General features: G+C 51.7%; 1 protein-coding gene and 1 long non-coding RNA gene across 2 annotated transcripts; one reads left to right on the forward strand and one right to left on the reverse strand.

Annotated features, from left to right (window-relative positions):
• Nucleotides 1-646: 646 nt before the first annotated feature.
• Nucleotides 647-6,972, reverse strand: Mnx1 (motor neuron and pancreas homeobox 1). Its single transcript, XM_087907536.1, has 3 exons — nt 5,066-6,972; nt 2,237-2,397; nt 647-1,651 (listed from the first exon to the last, which is right to left on the reverse strand). Exons 1-3 carry the CDS (start codon nt 5,754-5,756, stop codon nt 1,289-1,291), a joined length of 1,215 nt encoding a protein of 404 aa, XP_087763662.1. The 5' UTR covers nt 5,757-6,972; the 3' UTR covers nt 647-1,288.
• Nucleotides 4,864-8,741, forward strand: LOC148121960 (uncharacterized). Its single transcript, XR_015738203.1, has 2 exons — nt 4,864-5,057; nt 8,046-8,741. It is a non-coding gene; the product is annotated as an uncharacterized LOC148121960 (long non-coding RNA).
• The last annotated feature ends 5,597 nt before the right edge of the window (nt 8,742-14,338 follow it).

Genomic DNA, 14,338 nt, shown 5'->3' on the forward strand with positions numbered 1-14,338 from the left:
ATCGTTCCTGGCTAGCACAAGGGACGTCGTGCTGGCTGAGGGTGCCCGGTCAAAAGGAGAACGCGCTGCAAGGCGCCATTAAGTGCTTTTCCGGGAAATGTGCTTGCTTAGCGCCTGGATCGCTAGGACCCCAAATGCCACTAACACCTAGTTGTTGGCAGCTTATTCTCCGAAATATTCAAATACTATATTCCCATGCCAATGAAGCTAAAAGATCCAGCAAGTAAATGGGAAATAAACACAGTGTTCAAAATCACTCGGTCACGAACAGCACAGGGTTTAAACCAGGCACTGGTCTCACTCTGACACCTGGCCTCTGATATTTTTAGCCATACTTCACACCTGCGATCCCCACCCCCTCCTGCCCCTTCAGCCTCTGGAATTAGGTTCGGACTTGCCCCCCCCCCCCCCCCCGGGCATAGAGCTGATCCTGACATCCACTTGCCATTCTGATTTTCACCCTTTGCTGATAATCACGAAGTAGACACTCTGCCCGCCATCCCTACAACCAAAACAGCCAGGCCCCACGAGGTTTGCTCTTCCTGAGTTGGTGGTGTGGGCCAGTGGCACAGCACTTGCTTCGCTTGCCCATGGCCCTGGGTTCAATCCTCCACCTTCCAAAATTAAAGTTTGTTTTTCACTCTCATCCAGTACAAAACCAATTTATTTTACATTCCATCTCCACCCTGGGGAATGGGGAAGCTAAATAATAATTTAGCATGCATAAGTAGACGTTTCTTTCTTTATATATAAATACAATATACAAAAATACACTACCATTCTGAGATTTTTCAGCAATCTGAATGCTTATGACATAATATCCGCCATACATAGGCATAAAACCTTTTTTTTTTGTTTTCAATTCTTAGCAGAATGGTGTCTCCAAAGAATTCAAGTTTCTAGGTCACTTAACACTGTAGTTTTCCCTTCTCCGATGAAGGAAGAGCCAGGCAGGAGCCACTTCTCAAGGGATGGGTTCTTCTCACAAGCACCTCCGGCCAACACAACCCGAAATTAAATTGAAAAGAACGAAAAGTTCACAGTGGAGCTCTCTCTCCTCTCTCCCTCTCTCTCTCTCTCTCTCTCTCTCTCTCTCTCTCTCTCTCTCTCTCTCTCTCTCTCTCTCTCGTTGACCTTCAAGAGCCCAAATAGAATCGCCCACTCGAGCCCGCACCTGGATGCACGGTTCGGAGACCGGCTGCCAGACAGCTGCAGGCCACAGGATGGGGTTGGAAACCTGCAGCCAAGCTGGCCATCGAGCGCGTCCCTGCTGCCGCGCTTAGGGCAACTACTGAGGCGGAGGATGGTGCCCGGGCCCACCCGGCCTTGGTGGAGGAGAGTCGTCTTCGGATGAACACTCAGACGAGGCGGCGTGGGCACCGGAGCCATTGCTGTAGGGGAAGTGGTCGTCTTCTTCATCATCCTCATCCTCATCCGGGTCACTGTCTCGCAAGTCCCGCAGGCGACGGCTGCTGCCCTTGTCCCCAGGTACCGGCGGCCCCAGCAGCTCTTCCTCGGCCTTCTCCTCAGCGCAGCCTTTGACGGTGCCTCCGCCGCCACCCTTCTGTTTCTCCGCCTCCTGCGCAGCCTGCTCTTTGGCTTTTTTGCTGCGTTTCCATTTCATTCGGCGGTTCTGGAACCAAATCTTCACCTGTGGGCACAAGTTGGCGTGAGAAACCCGACAACTGCATCATCACGGATGCAGAGGGTGTGAGCACCCGGGATCCCTGCCCCTCGGCCCACCCTTACCCTAGAAGGGACTTCCTAGACGACTAAGAAGCCGACTGGGCAGCGGCTTCTCGATTCCCTACATCGAGAAGCCCCTATATCCACTCTATTCTTCAGTAATTCCATAGCTGGGTGTGGTGCCCCAAACTCACAGCTGGGAGTGTTTCACTCCATGCCCTTAGTCTATCGAGACACCAGGGCAGCTAGCAGGTCTCTAAACTCTAAATCCGCGCCTTTCTAGAAAAAGAATCACCTAGAATTTGGCCTGCGGGACACCTTCCCCAGAATAACTTGTTAAATACAGATTCTCAGCCTCTACCCAAGCCTATTGAGTCAAACCTCCAGCATGGAAAAAATGCTCTGGGTCTTTCTAGAACCTGTCCCACTGAGACTTAATACCCAACCTGAAGGTCGATCAAGAAGCTGGGACCCAGTTCCCCAAACTACTGCCTGCCTGGGCATTTTGTGGGGACTGGCTGCCTGACGGGACGGGGTATCAGGTGCGCACCTGGGTCTCGGTGAGCATGAGCGAGGTGGCCACCTCAAAACGCTTGGGCCTGGACAGGTACTTGTTGAGCTTGAACTGGTGTTCCAGTTCCAACAGCTGCTGGCTGGTGAAGGCAGTGCGAGGCCTTCGGCACTTCCCCAAGAGGTTTGACTGCGCCTGGGCTGTGGATTAAAAGATGAGAGGCCTTTGTAGGTTTGTTCACTGCCCCAGTTCCAGCCATTGCTGCCCTTGTCCCTCCCAGGGTCCAGCCTCCAGCGCCCACTCTGCGGACATGGGCTTCTTTTTCAACATCAGTGTCTACTCCCCACCGACCAGAGGAGGCACATCTCAGACACCAAGCGGAAGTGGAGAGCTTGTCTCAATAGACAGTCTTTTCATTTGAGGGTCCCGATTAAATAAATAGGGCCTATTGACTGTTCGCAGTGGCCACCTGTATGAACACTGGTAGGAAGAGGGTTGGTCTAAGATGCTTGGGGAGCCGGGCAGGACGAGAGAGAGAGAGAGAGAGAGAGAGAGAGAGAGAGAGAGAGAGAGAGAGAGAGATGTTTAAGACCAGAGCTGGAGCCTAAATAAGCATATCATTAGGGTGTCTCCACGTCGGTCTTGACAAGCTCCCTCCTCCTCCTAGAGCAGAGGGCAAAGGGAACGGAAGCCTGTTCCGACGATTCTCATTACTCAAATTAAAGGCTGAGCTGAGAGTGGATCTGGCTTTCTGTGTGTTCCAGGAGATTTGTCCAGCTTTATTTACATAATTTCGCACGGTTACATCACAGAGAATTTTATGACCTCAAAACGAGACTTCCCTTGATTTCCCAGGAGTCCAAAGAGTGTTAGACAATAAAAGAAAGAAAGCAAAGGAAAGAAAGAGGCCAGCCCCTGGCTGGGATGAGCTCAGGCTCCCCTGGGATGGGCAATTTGCTTTATAGGAAAGTCCACGCCCCCTGCTTTAGTTAAACAGGGCTACAAATTCCCAACTTGATAATACATTAGAACTCTAATTAAAACACTGGCTCAGAAGGGATCATTGGAAATGCCATGTAGTGGGTAGAAACAACCAATTAAAGAAAACCAAGTCTGTTTTCCCAGGTGAGAGGGAAGTCCAGGAATAGAACACATTCAGCCACCCTCTGCTGCATTCCTTATTGCCTGTCTGCAGCCTGAGGTTTGGATTCTTTTCCTAATGTAGAAGTGACCATCCTTTTAATGTAGCAACCATGAGATATTATGGGGTTGGGTGTGCTGACAAAGGGGTTCAACTTGTAGGAATTCTGAGTGACCCTGGGCTCCATGAAAACATCCCCCCCCCCCCCCGCAGAGAGCACTTGAGTGATCAGGAAACCCAAAGTCACAGAGGTCTGTTGGTGGCCAGTGACCAGCTCCTCTCTGGGCACCTATGCATCTCACACAGCCATAATGGACCTGTGTGGGTAGGTTTCCATTTGAAGCTGTAGGCTATGCACCACCCAGGCTTAGATCCTGCCCAGGACTTTCAGGATAGGTACAATTTCTAAGACAACTGAGCTGCAGCCCCCCCCCGCGCCCCCCCCCCCACCAACTGAGGTTAATGGAAGCCTTGCCTTCCCTCTTTGCCGAGATCAACAAGGCTGGCCTTCTTGGAGCCAAGCTGGGAAAAACCTGGGTGGCTCTGAGCAAATAAGTGTGCTGGCAGGGATTCTCTCACCATCTCGCTACTTCTGCACTTCTCTGGGGTCCTTACTCTCTCTGTTTAGTCACAACCATTGCTTCTAGCAGAGGAATCTGAATTCTGGCAAGTGTTTATTTCTGTTTTCTTTTTTGCTTTTTCCTCCCAGTGCCTGCATCTCCCCAGTCTAAACAAACTCACTCAGACGGAAACAATGGGGTCTCTTTGTTTGGGTGTTGGGTGGCTGACAGGGGAAAGTCATATACATCTTCTGTTCTGGCCTGAATGGAAAGGCAGCTTGCCCCTACCCATGTGGGGCACAGGGCAAGAGTCAGAGCCAGAGTGCCCTACACACATGCTGCTGCAGCGTGTGCCAGGGATGTCTGAAGTGACCCCTAAAAGGTTGTCCCTCTTTGGTGGCAGAGATTTCGCAGTAGGCTGGACCTTTGCTTCCACCTTGGAAGGTGCTCCCAAGGGTGTTGGACACCTGAAATTCCCAGGAGAAGACTTGCTATTTAGAGTCCCTGCGACCTTCTGTTTATAACAGACGTCTTGGACACTGTATGTAGGGACCCCACTACATACGCGCGCGCGCGCGCGCGCACACACACACACACACACACACACACACACACACACACACACACACCACACATACCTTGGCCCTTCAGAGGAAGGCAGAGTCCTGACAAGGAACAGAGAAGAGCTTGGTCCCTGGTCTTGTAGCCCCGCGACTCTAGGAGTCCATTTTCTCCTTAGCTACTGGATCCAGTGATGTGTCTTTTCGTAGCCAATTATGGAGCCCCTGACCAAGTTCATGTTCCCCGTGATAAGTACCAGGTTTCAATGACCCTAAAACCTGCCCCATCTTTGGCTAGGTCCTCTTTTGCTAGCCTTCCTGTGCACTTCCTTCTCTAACCTGTAAGTTAATCATTAGGTTTCAGTCTCACATCTCTAACCTCCCCTGCCCATTAAGAGAGAAAGAGAAAGCAAGGCCTGAGCGTGGCCATCTTAATAATTCGCTGGTCCTCTCACGCCGCGCGGCCCACGCGAGGCTCTCACAGGCCCAGGGATGAGCCGTGGCGGCTTCCCTGCACTTGCACAGATCGCTGAGAGCCGAGGCAGAAGGGAAGGGGGTGCGGGAAAGGAGGATGCGAGAAGTGCCCGGGTGCTGCGCAGGTACTCACAGCTGAAGTCTGGCATCTTGGGCAGGATCATGCCCGCGGTGGACGCGCGCAGCCACTGGTCCAGCTGAAAGGTGCCGGCACCCAGCTTGATGGGGTCGGCAGGGTGCGCGGGGTGCGCGCCTTGCATCTGAGGATAGGAGTAGGAAAGCGCAGGGTGCTGGCCCGCCAGTGCGGCTGCCGCCGCTGCCGCCGAGTAACCGTAGACCGGGTGACCGTAGAGAGCCGCCTGTGCGGGGAGGCCTGCGCCGCCCTGCGCGCCCCCCGGGTGCAGCCCCAGTGCCAGGCTGCCGGCGGCGGCGGCAGCCGCAGCCGCAGCGGCGGCGGCGGCGGCACCTGGGTGCGCGTGGTGGTGGGGAGTGCCCGGCCCACCCGCCGCGCCGCCGCCTCCTCCGGCACCCAGGAATCCGGGCTTGGGCAGCAGAGCGCAGTGCGCAGCCAGCAAGCGCGGGGGCGACGGACTCTCAGCCCGCAGCCGGTCGCCGGGCGTTGTGGTGGCCTCCGAGGACACAGGGCTGCAGCTGCGACTCGCCCCGCTACTGGTGCCCCCGCCAGCGCTGCCGCCTCGACTGGGGCCAGATGATGTGGCCGCGAGCGAAGTGACCAAGGCCAGCGGCGCGCTTTGAGTGGAGGCGGCTCGTGGGGGATCCACCGCCAGCAGGGCGTCGATGCGGAAATTTTTGGATTTTTCCATCGGCTCGTTTGGGGCTGAGAATAAGTGCCCAAGGGCGGGCGACGCGGTCGCGTGAAGGCTTGCGGAGACTGAGCGTGATGGTGACCAGCCCTGGGGCTCGGTATTCTTACTGCGATTATTTGCAATAATCAAAGTCGCAGTCGGAAAACTCAGTCGAGAGCGACCATGGTCTAGACGCCTCTTCCTTGCGGTCCTCACTTGCGGTGACCGCGCTCCACTCACTGGTACAAACTCCTACGCGAGCGCTTCTGCGAGTTTCGGTTGGGGAGGCCGGTTCTAAGCTCTCAAGCGCTCAAGCGACAGCGCCGAGGCAGCTGGCGCCTTGGTGGGGATCCGCGCCCCTCCGCACACTTGAAGCTCAGCGCGGCCTGGGATTGGCGAGAGCAGCGGGGACCCGGGGAGGGGTTTCTGTCCGGCGATTGGCGGAGGGGCACACCTGTCACGGTCCAGTTCTCCTGCCGCCCCGCCCCTGCGCCCCCAGGTCCTAAGTAGCGGATGGTGAGAAGCAGTGGTGGGGGAACCAAAGATGGGTAGGGAGTTTGGAGGCCGAATACAGGCTTGCTGCTTCGTTGGAGCTGAGAGGGTGGCGGGCGCTGGTAACGTCGGTTCTCTGTGAGTGCCCCTGCACCTTGTTCTGCCAGAGGCCAAAATCTTATCTTCCTCCAGTAACCCTTGCACCCTTGCCAGAGTTGGGGATTGTTATGCACTGAGGAACTAGGTGGTTCCTCACCCCTGATGCCCACTGGGAGTTCAAAGCGAGACCTTGAGCTTGGCACGCTGAAGACCAGAATCTCCCCCCTTCCTGAGTCTTGGGCGCTTCAAGGTGGTTGGAGTCCCCGTTACCAACCCTTTGTAGGTAGAACCTTCAAATCTTCCCCCCCACGACCCCCGCAAAGTCTCCTGCGTCGCAGATGTTTGTTTCAAGGTTTCCGGTGTGTATAAATATGGTGTTTGACGCCCACAAATCTTTGTCAAGAGCTTACCCTTCCCTCTCCCCTACCGTCCCCCTTCCTGCGTCCACCTACCCCTGTCAGGGTGGAGAGAACAGTCTTTCAATTCTTCGAGTGAGAGATCCACGTTGGCTTGAAGTCGTTCGTTCAGGTGCCAGTGAGCCGGACCTAAGTGACAAAGTTCTCTTGGCCTCGCCTTGCCTCCTGGGCGTTCAGCGGAAAGGCTTTGCGGGAGTCTGCCGAGGGCTGCGCCCTCAGACTGCGCCCTCCCCAAGGCTCAGGGAGCCACATTCAGGCTCTTGCCTCCTCCTGCCGGCCGCGTCCAGGAAAAAATCAGGAGAGGGCTTCCGACTGAGCAAGATATAGAGTGTGACTCCAGACCTCACCCTACACACACATCAAATATTTACAATAAAAGAGCTTCCTTCCAGATTTTTTATTTTTATTTTTATTCTAAACTTAATCAGTAAGTAGGTTGGGAGATCAAGCGGTCATTAACAGGGTTTTGTCGCTAGCTCCATCCTCAAGTATCTTCCCCAAACAGGAGGAAAACGTAGGAGGGAGTTCCAGGTTCCTGAAGCTTGGCTACCCAAGCAGGGGAGAGGTTAATAAAGGGGCGGAAGTGGGTCAGGAAGGGGCAGGGGATCCCTAAGACAAGACAATCCGTGCTGGATAAACTTAAAAGTAATAGAGAGGGCCTGGCGGTTGTGGTGCACGCCTTTAATCCCAGGACTCAGAAAGCAGAGGCAAGCGGATCTCTGTGAGTTCGAGGCCATCCTGGTCTACATGAGTTAGCTCCAGAACAGCTAGGACTGTTACACAGAGAAACCCTATTTAAAAAAAAAAAACAGCCCCCCCCAAAAAAGTGTCAGGCAAGGCTGTTTTAGGAGAATATATTTTGAAAGATAAATATAAAGACTATACTTTTCTCCTCAAGAGTTTTTTTTTATTCCGGAAAAACTAACACAGTGGTTCTGTTAGGATGAGTGGGATTCCTTTTTCATTATGACAGGGTGGTTCCCAGGTGCACAGTCCTGGCTGGGAAGTCGGAAATAGAGCAGGAGCTACTTGGAGTAAATGCTACACAGATTTGCAAAGGCCAGCTGCTAGACACACACACACACACACACACACACACACACACACACACACAAGCACCATGTCTACAAAGTTGCTGTCTTTAGGTGCTGTCTTTGGGGTGATTAAAATGTAGTCCTGCCTCTAAGTAGGAGCACTTCTGTTCCGTGAATACCTGCTGTGTTCTGTGTGTTTTCTCTAATTATCACCTTTAATCTTCATTATGATGCTACAAAGAGGGTTTATCATTTTTGTCTTCTAGAGCACAGGTCTGGTTTGGGGGACCACAGCTGATGCCCATGAAGCTTCTCACCTGTCTTTGTCCTGGTTCTTCATCCCACCCGGCTCTGTGGAGAACTGAGATTCCCTGCCTCTTCTCCGATGAAGGAATTCCAATTCAGGCAAGCAAGGATGCTGGGCTGCTTCCCCTTCCCAAGGTTTCAGCCTTTTCTAGATGAGAGTAAGCGGACTGATCCCAAAAGGAATTATTCAAGATGAAAGAGAATGACTACAGATGAGATTTCCCAGAGGTGGACCTCAGTGGCCCTGCATCCTCTCTGACCTGCCACAGCAGAGTTATTTTTGTTGATGAGGGAGTGTTAGGTCTACTGAGTTTAGGAAAAGGTTTCTCAGTAAATTCATCTGAATAGAGGAATTCATTGCCTATTTGTTTGTGTAGGTGATGTGCTCCCAAAGCCCCTAAATCCCTTTCCACTGTCTGGAGTTTGAGAACCCACAAGATCATAACCCTTCCAGTCCCCCACCATCTGTGGGCTGAGTGAGACAATATCAAGAGCCTCTTTGGGCAAGTGGGAACTTTGCGTGCCAGACTTGCGTACCAGACTTAATGGATTTATTTCTTTGTCTGGCAAAGTGGGGGCTGAACCTCTGAAGTCAAAGGGTTTGAACATGATCATATATTCTGTTTCTATTTGAGAATAAATTAATGCACGTTGGAGGTGCTGGGTAAATTGCTCGCTGAGAGGCAGGAGTCAAGAGAATACTGGGAGTTATCTGGAACTGGGATCTTTGTGCGTTTTACAATGTGTGAAGTGAGCATGCTGGGTCTCTTCCTGTTCCCAGTGTCTATTGACCCAGCCCAGCTGGCTTTGGGGCAGTCTAGGACCGAGCTGGGGGCTTACCAGAAGCTCAGGGAGAGATCAAAGGTCTGGTCCCAGCAGAGTTCCCAGCCCTGTACCTTCAGGTAGCTCCCTTCTCCAGCTGCCTTAGGGACCCAATGAGGTTTTGGGGGAGAAGGGAGGGAGGGAGAACTCTTCTACCCAAAGGAGGCTGGGATTAAAGGCTGGTAAACTTTAATCAGTTTTTTAGTCATTTTCTCTCCGTACCCAGTCAGGATGTCTTTTGGGGGTCTTGCATTAAAGTAAGTTACTGAATATAGCGTGCAATTGAGCCTCTTCTCATTACTGAAAAAGGAGAGTGTTGATTTATATAAACAACCACAAAAGAATAAGATGTTGGAGGGGGGGTTGATCAATGGTTCCAGTGGGTCCACAATTCAGAACTTACAAGTGTTGCTCTTGCAGAGGATTCAAGCTGGGTCCCCACACTCACAACCTCCTCCAGCTCCAGGAAACTCCTCCCTCATGGCCTCTTTGGGTACCTGCACTCACCTGTGTACCCACAAACAGACACAAACAGACACATAATTGACACATAAAAACAAAACCTTTTTTAAAAGAAAAAAATATGTACAATCCGTCTTTTACACCTGGATGTATGCAAGAACTCAGGACAAACCTACATGTGCCCAAGTTCACAGGTCAGGCCAGCACTGATTCTTTTACTCACTCATGTGCTTCCCTTCCTGTGGAATGCGGCAGGTACAATATACAATAGCCATTAATAAGAAAGCTAGGAGAGTGGAGGCGTGGCTGGGAGACTGGATAGAGGCCAGCCTTCTCTGTACCTCCCTCCGCACACCTGCCATTTGTCTGGCTGTTTCCAGAACTGAAACAAGCAACCCCCCTTCCCCGACCCTCAGCCTCAAGGAGAACCGCCCATGAAGATTGACTTCTCAGCCCTATTGAACATTCATGGGAGTTAGTGCAGTACAATTTCAGATTAAAATTTTAAGGCTTCCCTTCTGGAAAATGAGACTGGAGGATGTGGTGTGCTCACCCAGAGCCTGACTCAAGTCTGTGGTGGTAGTGGTGGTGGTATTTTCCCAGGCTATTTAAACTCAGGAGGACACAAAGCAAGTTCCGAGAGAGCTGGACCTGGAGGGAGACAGCTCAGCCTCCTTCAGGCCTGGCTGAGGAGGATGCTGTTTAGAATTTCGCTAATGTCTTACCTCCCTCCCCTAACCCTGCACCACCTGGGGACGTACAGACTCCAGGGGAGAGCCTGGGGTCACTGGAAGGTGAGATCAGGAACTAGGAAGGTTGGTGAGTTCTCCAGGCTCATCACAGACCCTGCAGAGCCTGAGGGCCAAAGGTAGCACCTCTCTTTTCACCATCCTTTTGAGCTGAGGACCTCTTCTCTGACTCCTCTCCTCAGTCCCTATGCCCAGTTCAGCTCTGAAAGGGGTGGTTTCCCAAGGTGTCTCAGAAGTAGCCCTGAGAACTACCCTGAGGTGAACTGCCCTTGTCAAGGACTCTAGCCAGTCCTTTGCTTTGTCAGCCCCTCCTCTGCCTCTCCAGGCACACCTGGATTTCCTGCCACCCTTTTCAGGAAGCATCCTTCACCCTCTCCTTCTCTAGCTGAAACTGCCTGGACCAGCAGGAACCCAAGCACACTAGGCCTTTCAGTCTCACTGGCAGCCATTCTCACTGGCCCCATTCCTCACTGAAAAAAAACAGGAGTCAAAAAGCATTTTCAATTTCCCTTACACATCCTAGAAGCCATGGGCCTGGGTCATAAAGAGAAACAAAGCCAACAGTGGTTACCTCAGTTTTTTTAATCAGCCAGGGGCGGGATAGCGCCCTTAGAAGAAATGACATACTTCCCAGGAAACCTGTGGGTTTGCTCCAAGATCTCATTTCATTTTAGTGCAGATTCATTATGTGGGAACTCCATACCCTTGTCAGGACAAAGAGCAGGAGCAAACTCCACGTGGGCTGTGCAGCCCTGACCCATCTCTACTACTACCCACCTGCAGAGCTGGGTAAGCCTTCCACATGTTTTGAAGTGCAGAGCAATGCGCTTCATGATAACCCAGCTTCTAGTCACCAGTGTGAAGCATATCTAGGAAACAAAACCTGTCTCTGTTCTTGAGGGTACTCCCTCCCAAGCCTTTCCAAGACACCTGTCTGCCCCTGGTCAGGCAGAAGGACAAAGTTACACTGCTAGATATTAGCAACATTGAGGTCCCAGAAAAAAAAGTTTGCAAATGCCGGCAAACAATATAATGCATGCTTTAAAAAATATAAAAACTAACACAGCAGCAAAAAAAAAAAAGTGTCTCCCTGACCTGGACTGTCATCACTGACCTGTGTGATGCTGGCATGGATCAGACACCCAGAGAAGAACCCAGATACACAAACACAGATGTTGCCTGGGAACATTTTAATGCCTCGGTGAGTGAAATTTTTAGTGTGTTCTGACTTGAAATTATGGTGAATCAGGGCGTACTAATGCCCAAGTCTACAGCAGATAATGGCAGGAAGTCCTGGCTAATTGGTCTATTCACTACTTGCTGAGGTGGCAGAAACTGAGGCTGCAGGAGGCAGAGTGCAGACAAGGGTGGGGGCAGGGATGCTGAGCCCCCCTTCTGTGCTCCTGTGCTGTGTCTCAGAGCTGGGGAGGGACAGGTGGGAGTGGGGGTTGTTTCCCAGCACAGGGTCAGGTTCACCTCAACCCTGCCAATGCCTCCCAGATATAGAAATCCCGGGAGAGTTCTCTTACCAGAAGGACCCAGCTGGGTTACCCCAGAAACTCTTCCCAAGTGTTGCCTTTCTTGGGGCAGTGACTCACAAACCTGTGGAAGAAATGCACCTATGCCCCATTCTGTAGGTGGACAAACCAAGGCTCTTTGCTTAAGAACCACAGAATAAAGTCCCAGGGGCCCTGGATGAGTTCTGCATTAGATTTGGTTCACAGTGTGCATCAGTGCATTTGGTCGTTAGAATCTCCTGGTTTCCTAATTATTATAATTCCTCCTCCACCACTCCACTACTGGCTCATACCTGTGGATTACAGTCACATCAGAGAGGCCAGATTGCCTTTGGTGTTCTTATTCCCCTGTGGGGAGGGTGTCCTTTCTCTCCTCTGATCACAACCGTTCTTGCAGAGACCAGCAGGAAGGTATAAAGACCCACCCTCTCCCCGACCCTCCTGAGAGAGTCTCTGGGGCCCTGTGCTGCAGGCAAGATAATTTGGCTAATGAACTCGTTAAAGGGCCCCTGGTGACCCGCCCTGGCCTCCCCTTGGCCCATCTGGGAAATTCCACTGAAAGGCTGAGAGCGCTCTGCAGTTTCGCTGCCGTCTGTCACTGCAGGAGGCGCGAAGTGGTGACTCTAGGCCCCTTACATTAAAATAATTACCCAATGGAACAGGTGGCCCACTCTCGTCCAGACGCGTCTGGGCCTGGAACTGAGACTGCCAGGGGAGAGAACGATCCGCCCAGGGGAGGGCAGGTCAGGCTGGAGCCAGGGAGGGCAGAGAAGGGCCTTCGCAGGACTGTGGATCCGTGGACACCCGGCAACTGGGTGGCCAAGGCCTTGAGAGAGGGAGGCAGCTTGCGCAGCCACCCACGGTGTCTGTATGCTGGTGCCAGAATCGACCCACGTGCTCTCATCTGACTCCAAGGCTGGTGCGCATCCCTGTACTGAGCTTTACACCCGGGACACGCTGGATAGGGCGCCCATTTCCCCAGCATTCCAGCAGGGGACTGGAGACCGACTGCTCAGGTAGCATGTACAAGCATGTATCCATGTGCACTGAGTGAGCACGCACAGAAAGCCTGGGAGCATGTGTGCATGTGTGTGCAAAGTGATTCTCTGTTCACGCGGAGACTGCCTAGAGGTCCCCTGCAATGTAGCTAAAGGAGCAGCGCAAGGCCAAGCCTATTGCCAAAAACACGTATTACACTGCGACATTCTGTAAATGAGATAATGATACATAAACCCGATGATCGATGTGACGGGCCTGGATGTCTTCTCTAAATTAGCTGCTCACATCGACTGCTAATAATGTGAGTTTATGAAAGCAATTTCGGTTCAAACGGCGAGAGGGTCTTCTTACTCTAATCAGCCTGCCTGGCTAATGGACCAGGGGGTCAGGCTGAGCGTTATTGACACGCCCGTGCCCTTAACCTGTTTCCCAATAAAGCGGATTAGTTTTTGTCAATTCATCAGCTAACCACTCTGGCTGGAACCGCATCAAAGCCGTATTTGTTCAAGGGAATCAACAAGTCACAGATCAGCACCGTTCAGGGACCGGGCTTGTCAGGATCTGCCTTAGGGAGGAATGTCCATGAGGCATTCCCTTGAGCTGGAGAACCCTAAAATGAGATGGTAGAAATGCACAGTCTGGAGGCTTCCTTCCTTTCTCTGACTGCTGTGCACTGTCCCTGGACGACACTAGGTCTCAGCCGATCTGAAAAGACGGTACTCTGTAATTTTAGTTGGACCAGGCCACCTTCTGGCAGGGAAGAGACTTGGGGAAGGGTTATTTGTGCAGTGGGAAACGAAGGAAAGGCCCACTGTCGGGTGCGGTTCTAGGAATGCTTCCCAGGAAGAATGGGAAGGGCTGGATATAGGAAGTTAGACCTCTTAGGCAGGTGGAAGACAGTTCTGTCTGCAGCATGCTGACCACCTCACTTCTGCTCGAAGCCGAGGGAGGAGGACCCTTGTCACTGATTTTTCAGGGAGAAGGAGCTAGACTAGGCAAAGCTTCAGCTAGCAGAATACAACTGACCAGGGTGTGACTTGTACCCTCAACCCGTGCCGCAAGTGTGCTGGGCTGGGCAAGGCTCTCAGTCTCCCTCAGTTCTCTCCACTACTTGACTAAGTCCAGCGAGGTGGAGGTGACTTCTAACTCTGGCCCTTGGGTGAAGAGAGGAAAATGCGCACTGTTCCTTTAAGCCCCTAGCCAGGGCTGCCTCCAGGGCCCCATCCCCCTTCAATTTAATTTCATTAAAACAGAGCATGAATATTTCTATTAAACCTAAAATGAAATATGAAGCCATTTAGACTCTGCCTGCACCAATCACCCAGATTTATGACTTTTATTCATCACATCAAGAGCTTGGAAAAATGAATTTTCTTCACCCAGGAAGGAAATAAAACCTCAGGCTTGGTCATTTCCAGAAAGCTGTTAATTTGACCATGTGGTAATTACTTTCACAATTAACTAAAATACAAATCAACTTGACAAATTGGGCTAGTTTATATATTAATTAGCCCGCTTAAATTTATTCATTATGAAAAGACAATTTAAGGGGACCTGCAGTGTCTGTTTTATCGCAATAAATTATTGTAAGGGAATGAGACTAATAAAACATCATAATATTTAAGGATATAGTACACGCGTGGGGGTGTGCTTTATTGACAATTTCATTTCCCAATTAGTAATTTTGTTGTAATATATCTGCGA

Source organism: Myodes glareolus, chromosome 6 (genome assembly GCF_982192425.1).
Source record: "Myodes glareolus chromosome 6, mMyoGla1.1, whole genome shotgun sequence".
NCBI classification, from domain to species: Eukaryota; Metazoa; Chordata; class Mammalia; order Rodentia; family Cricetidae; genus Myodes; species Myodes glareolus.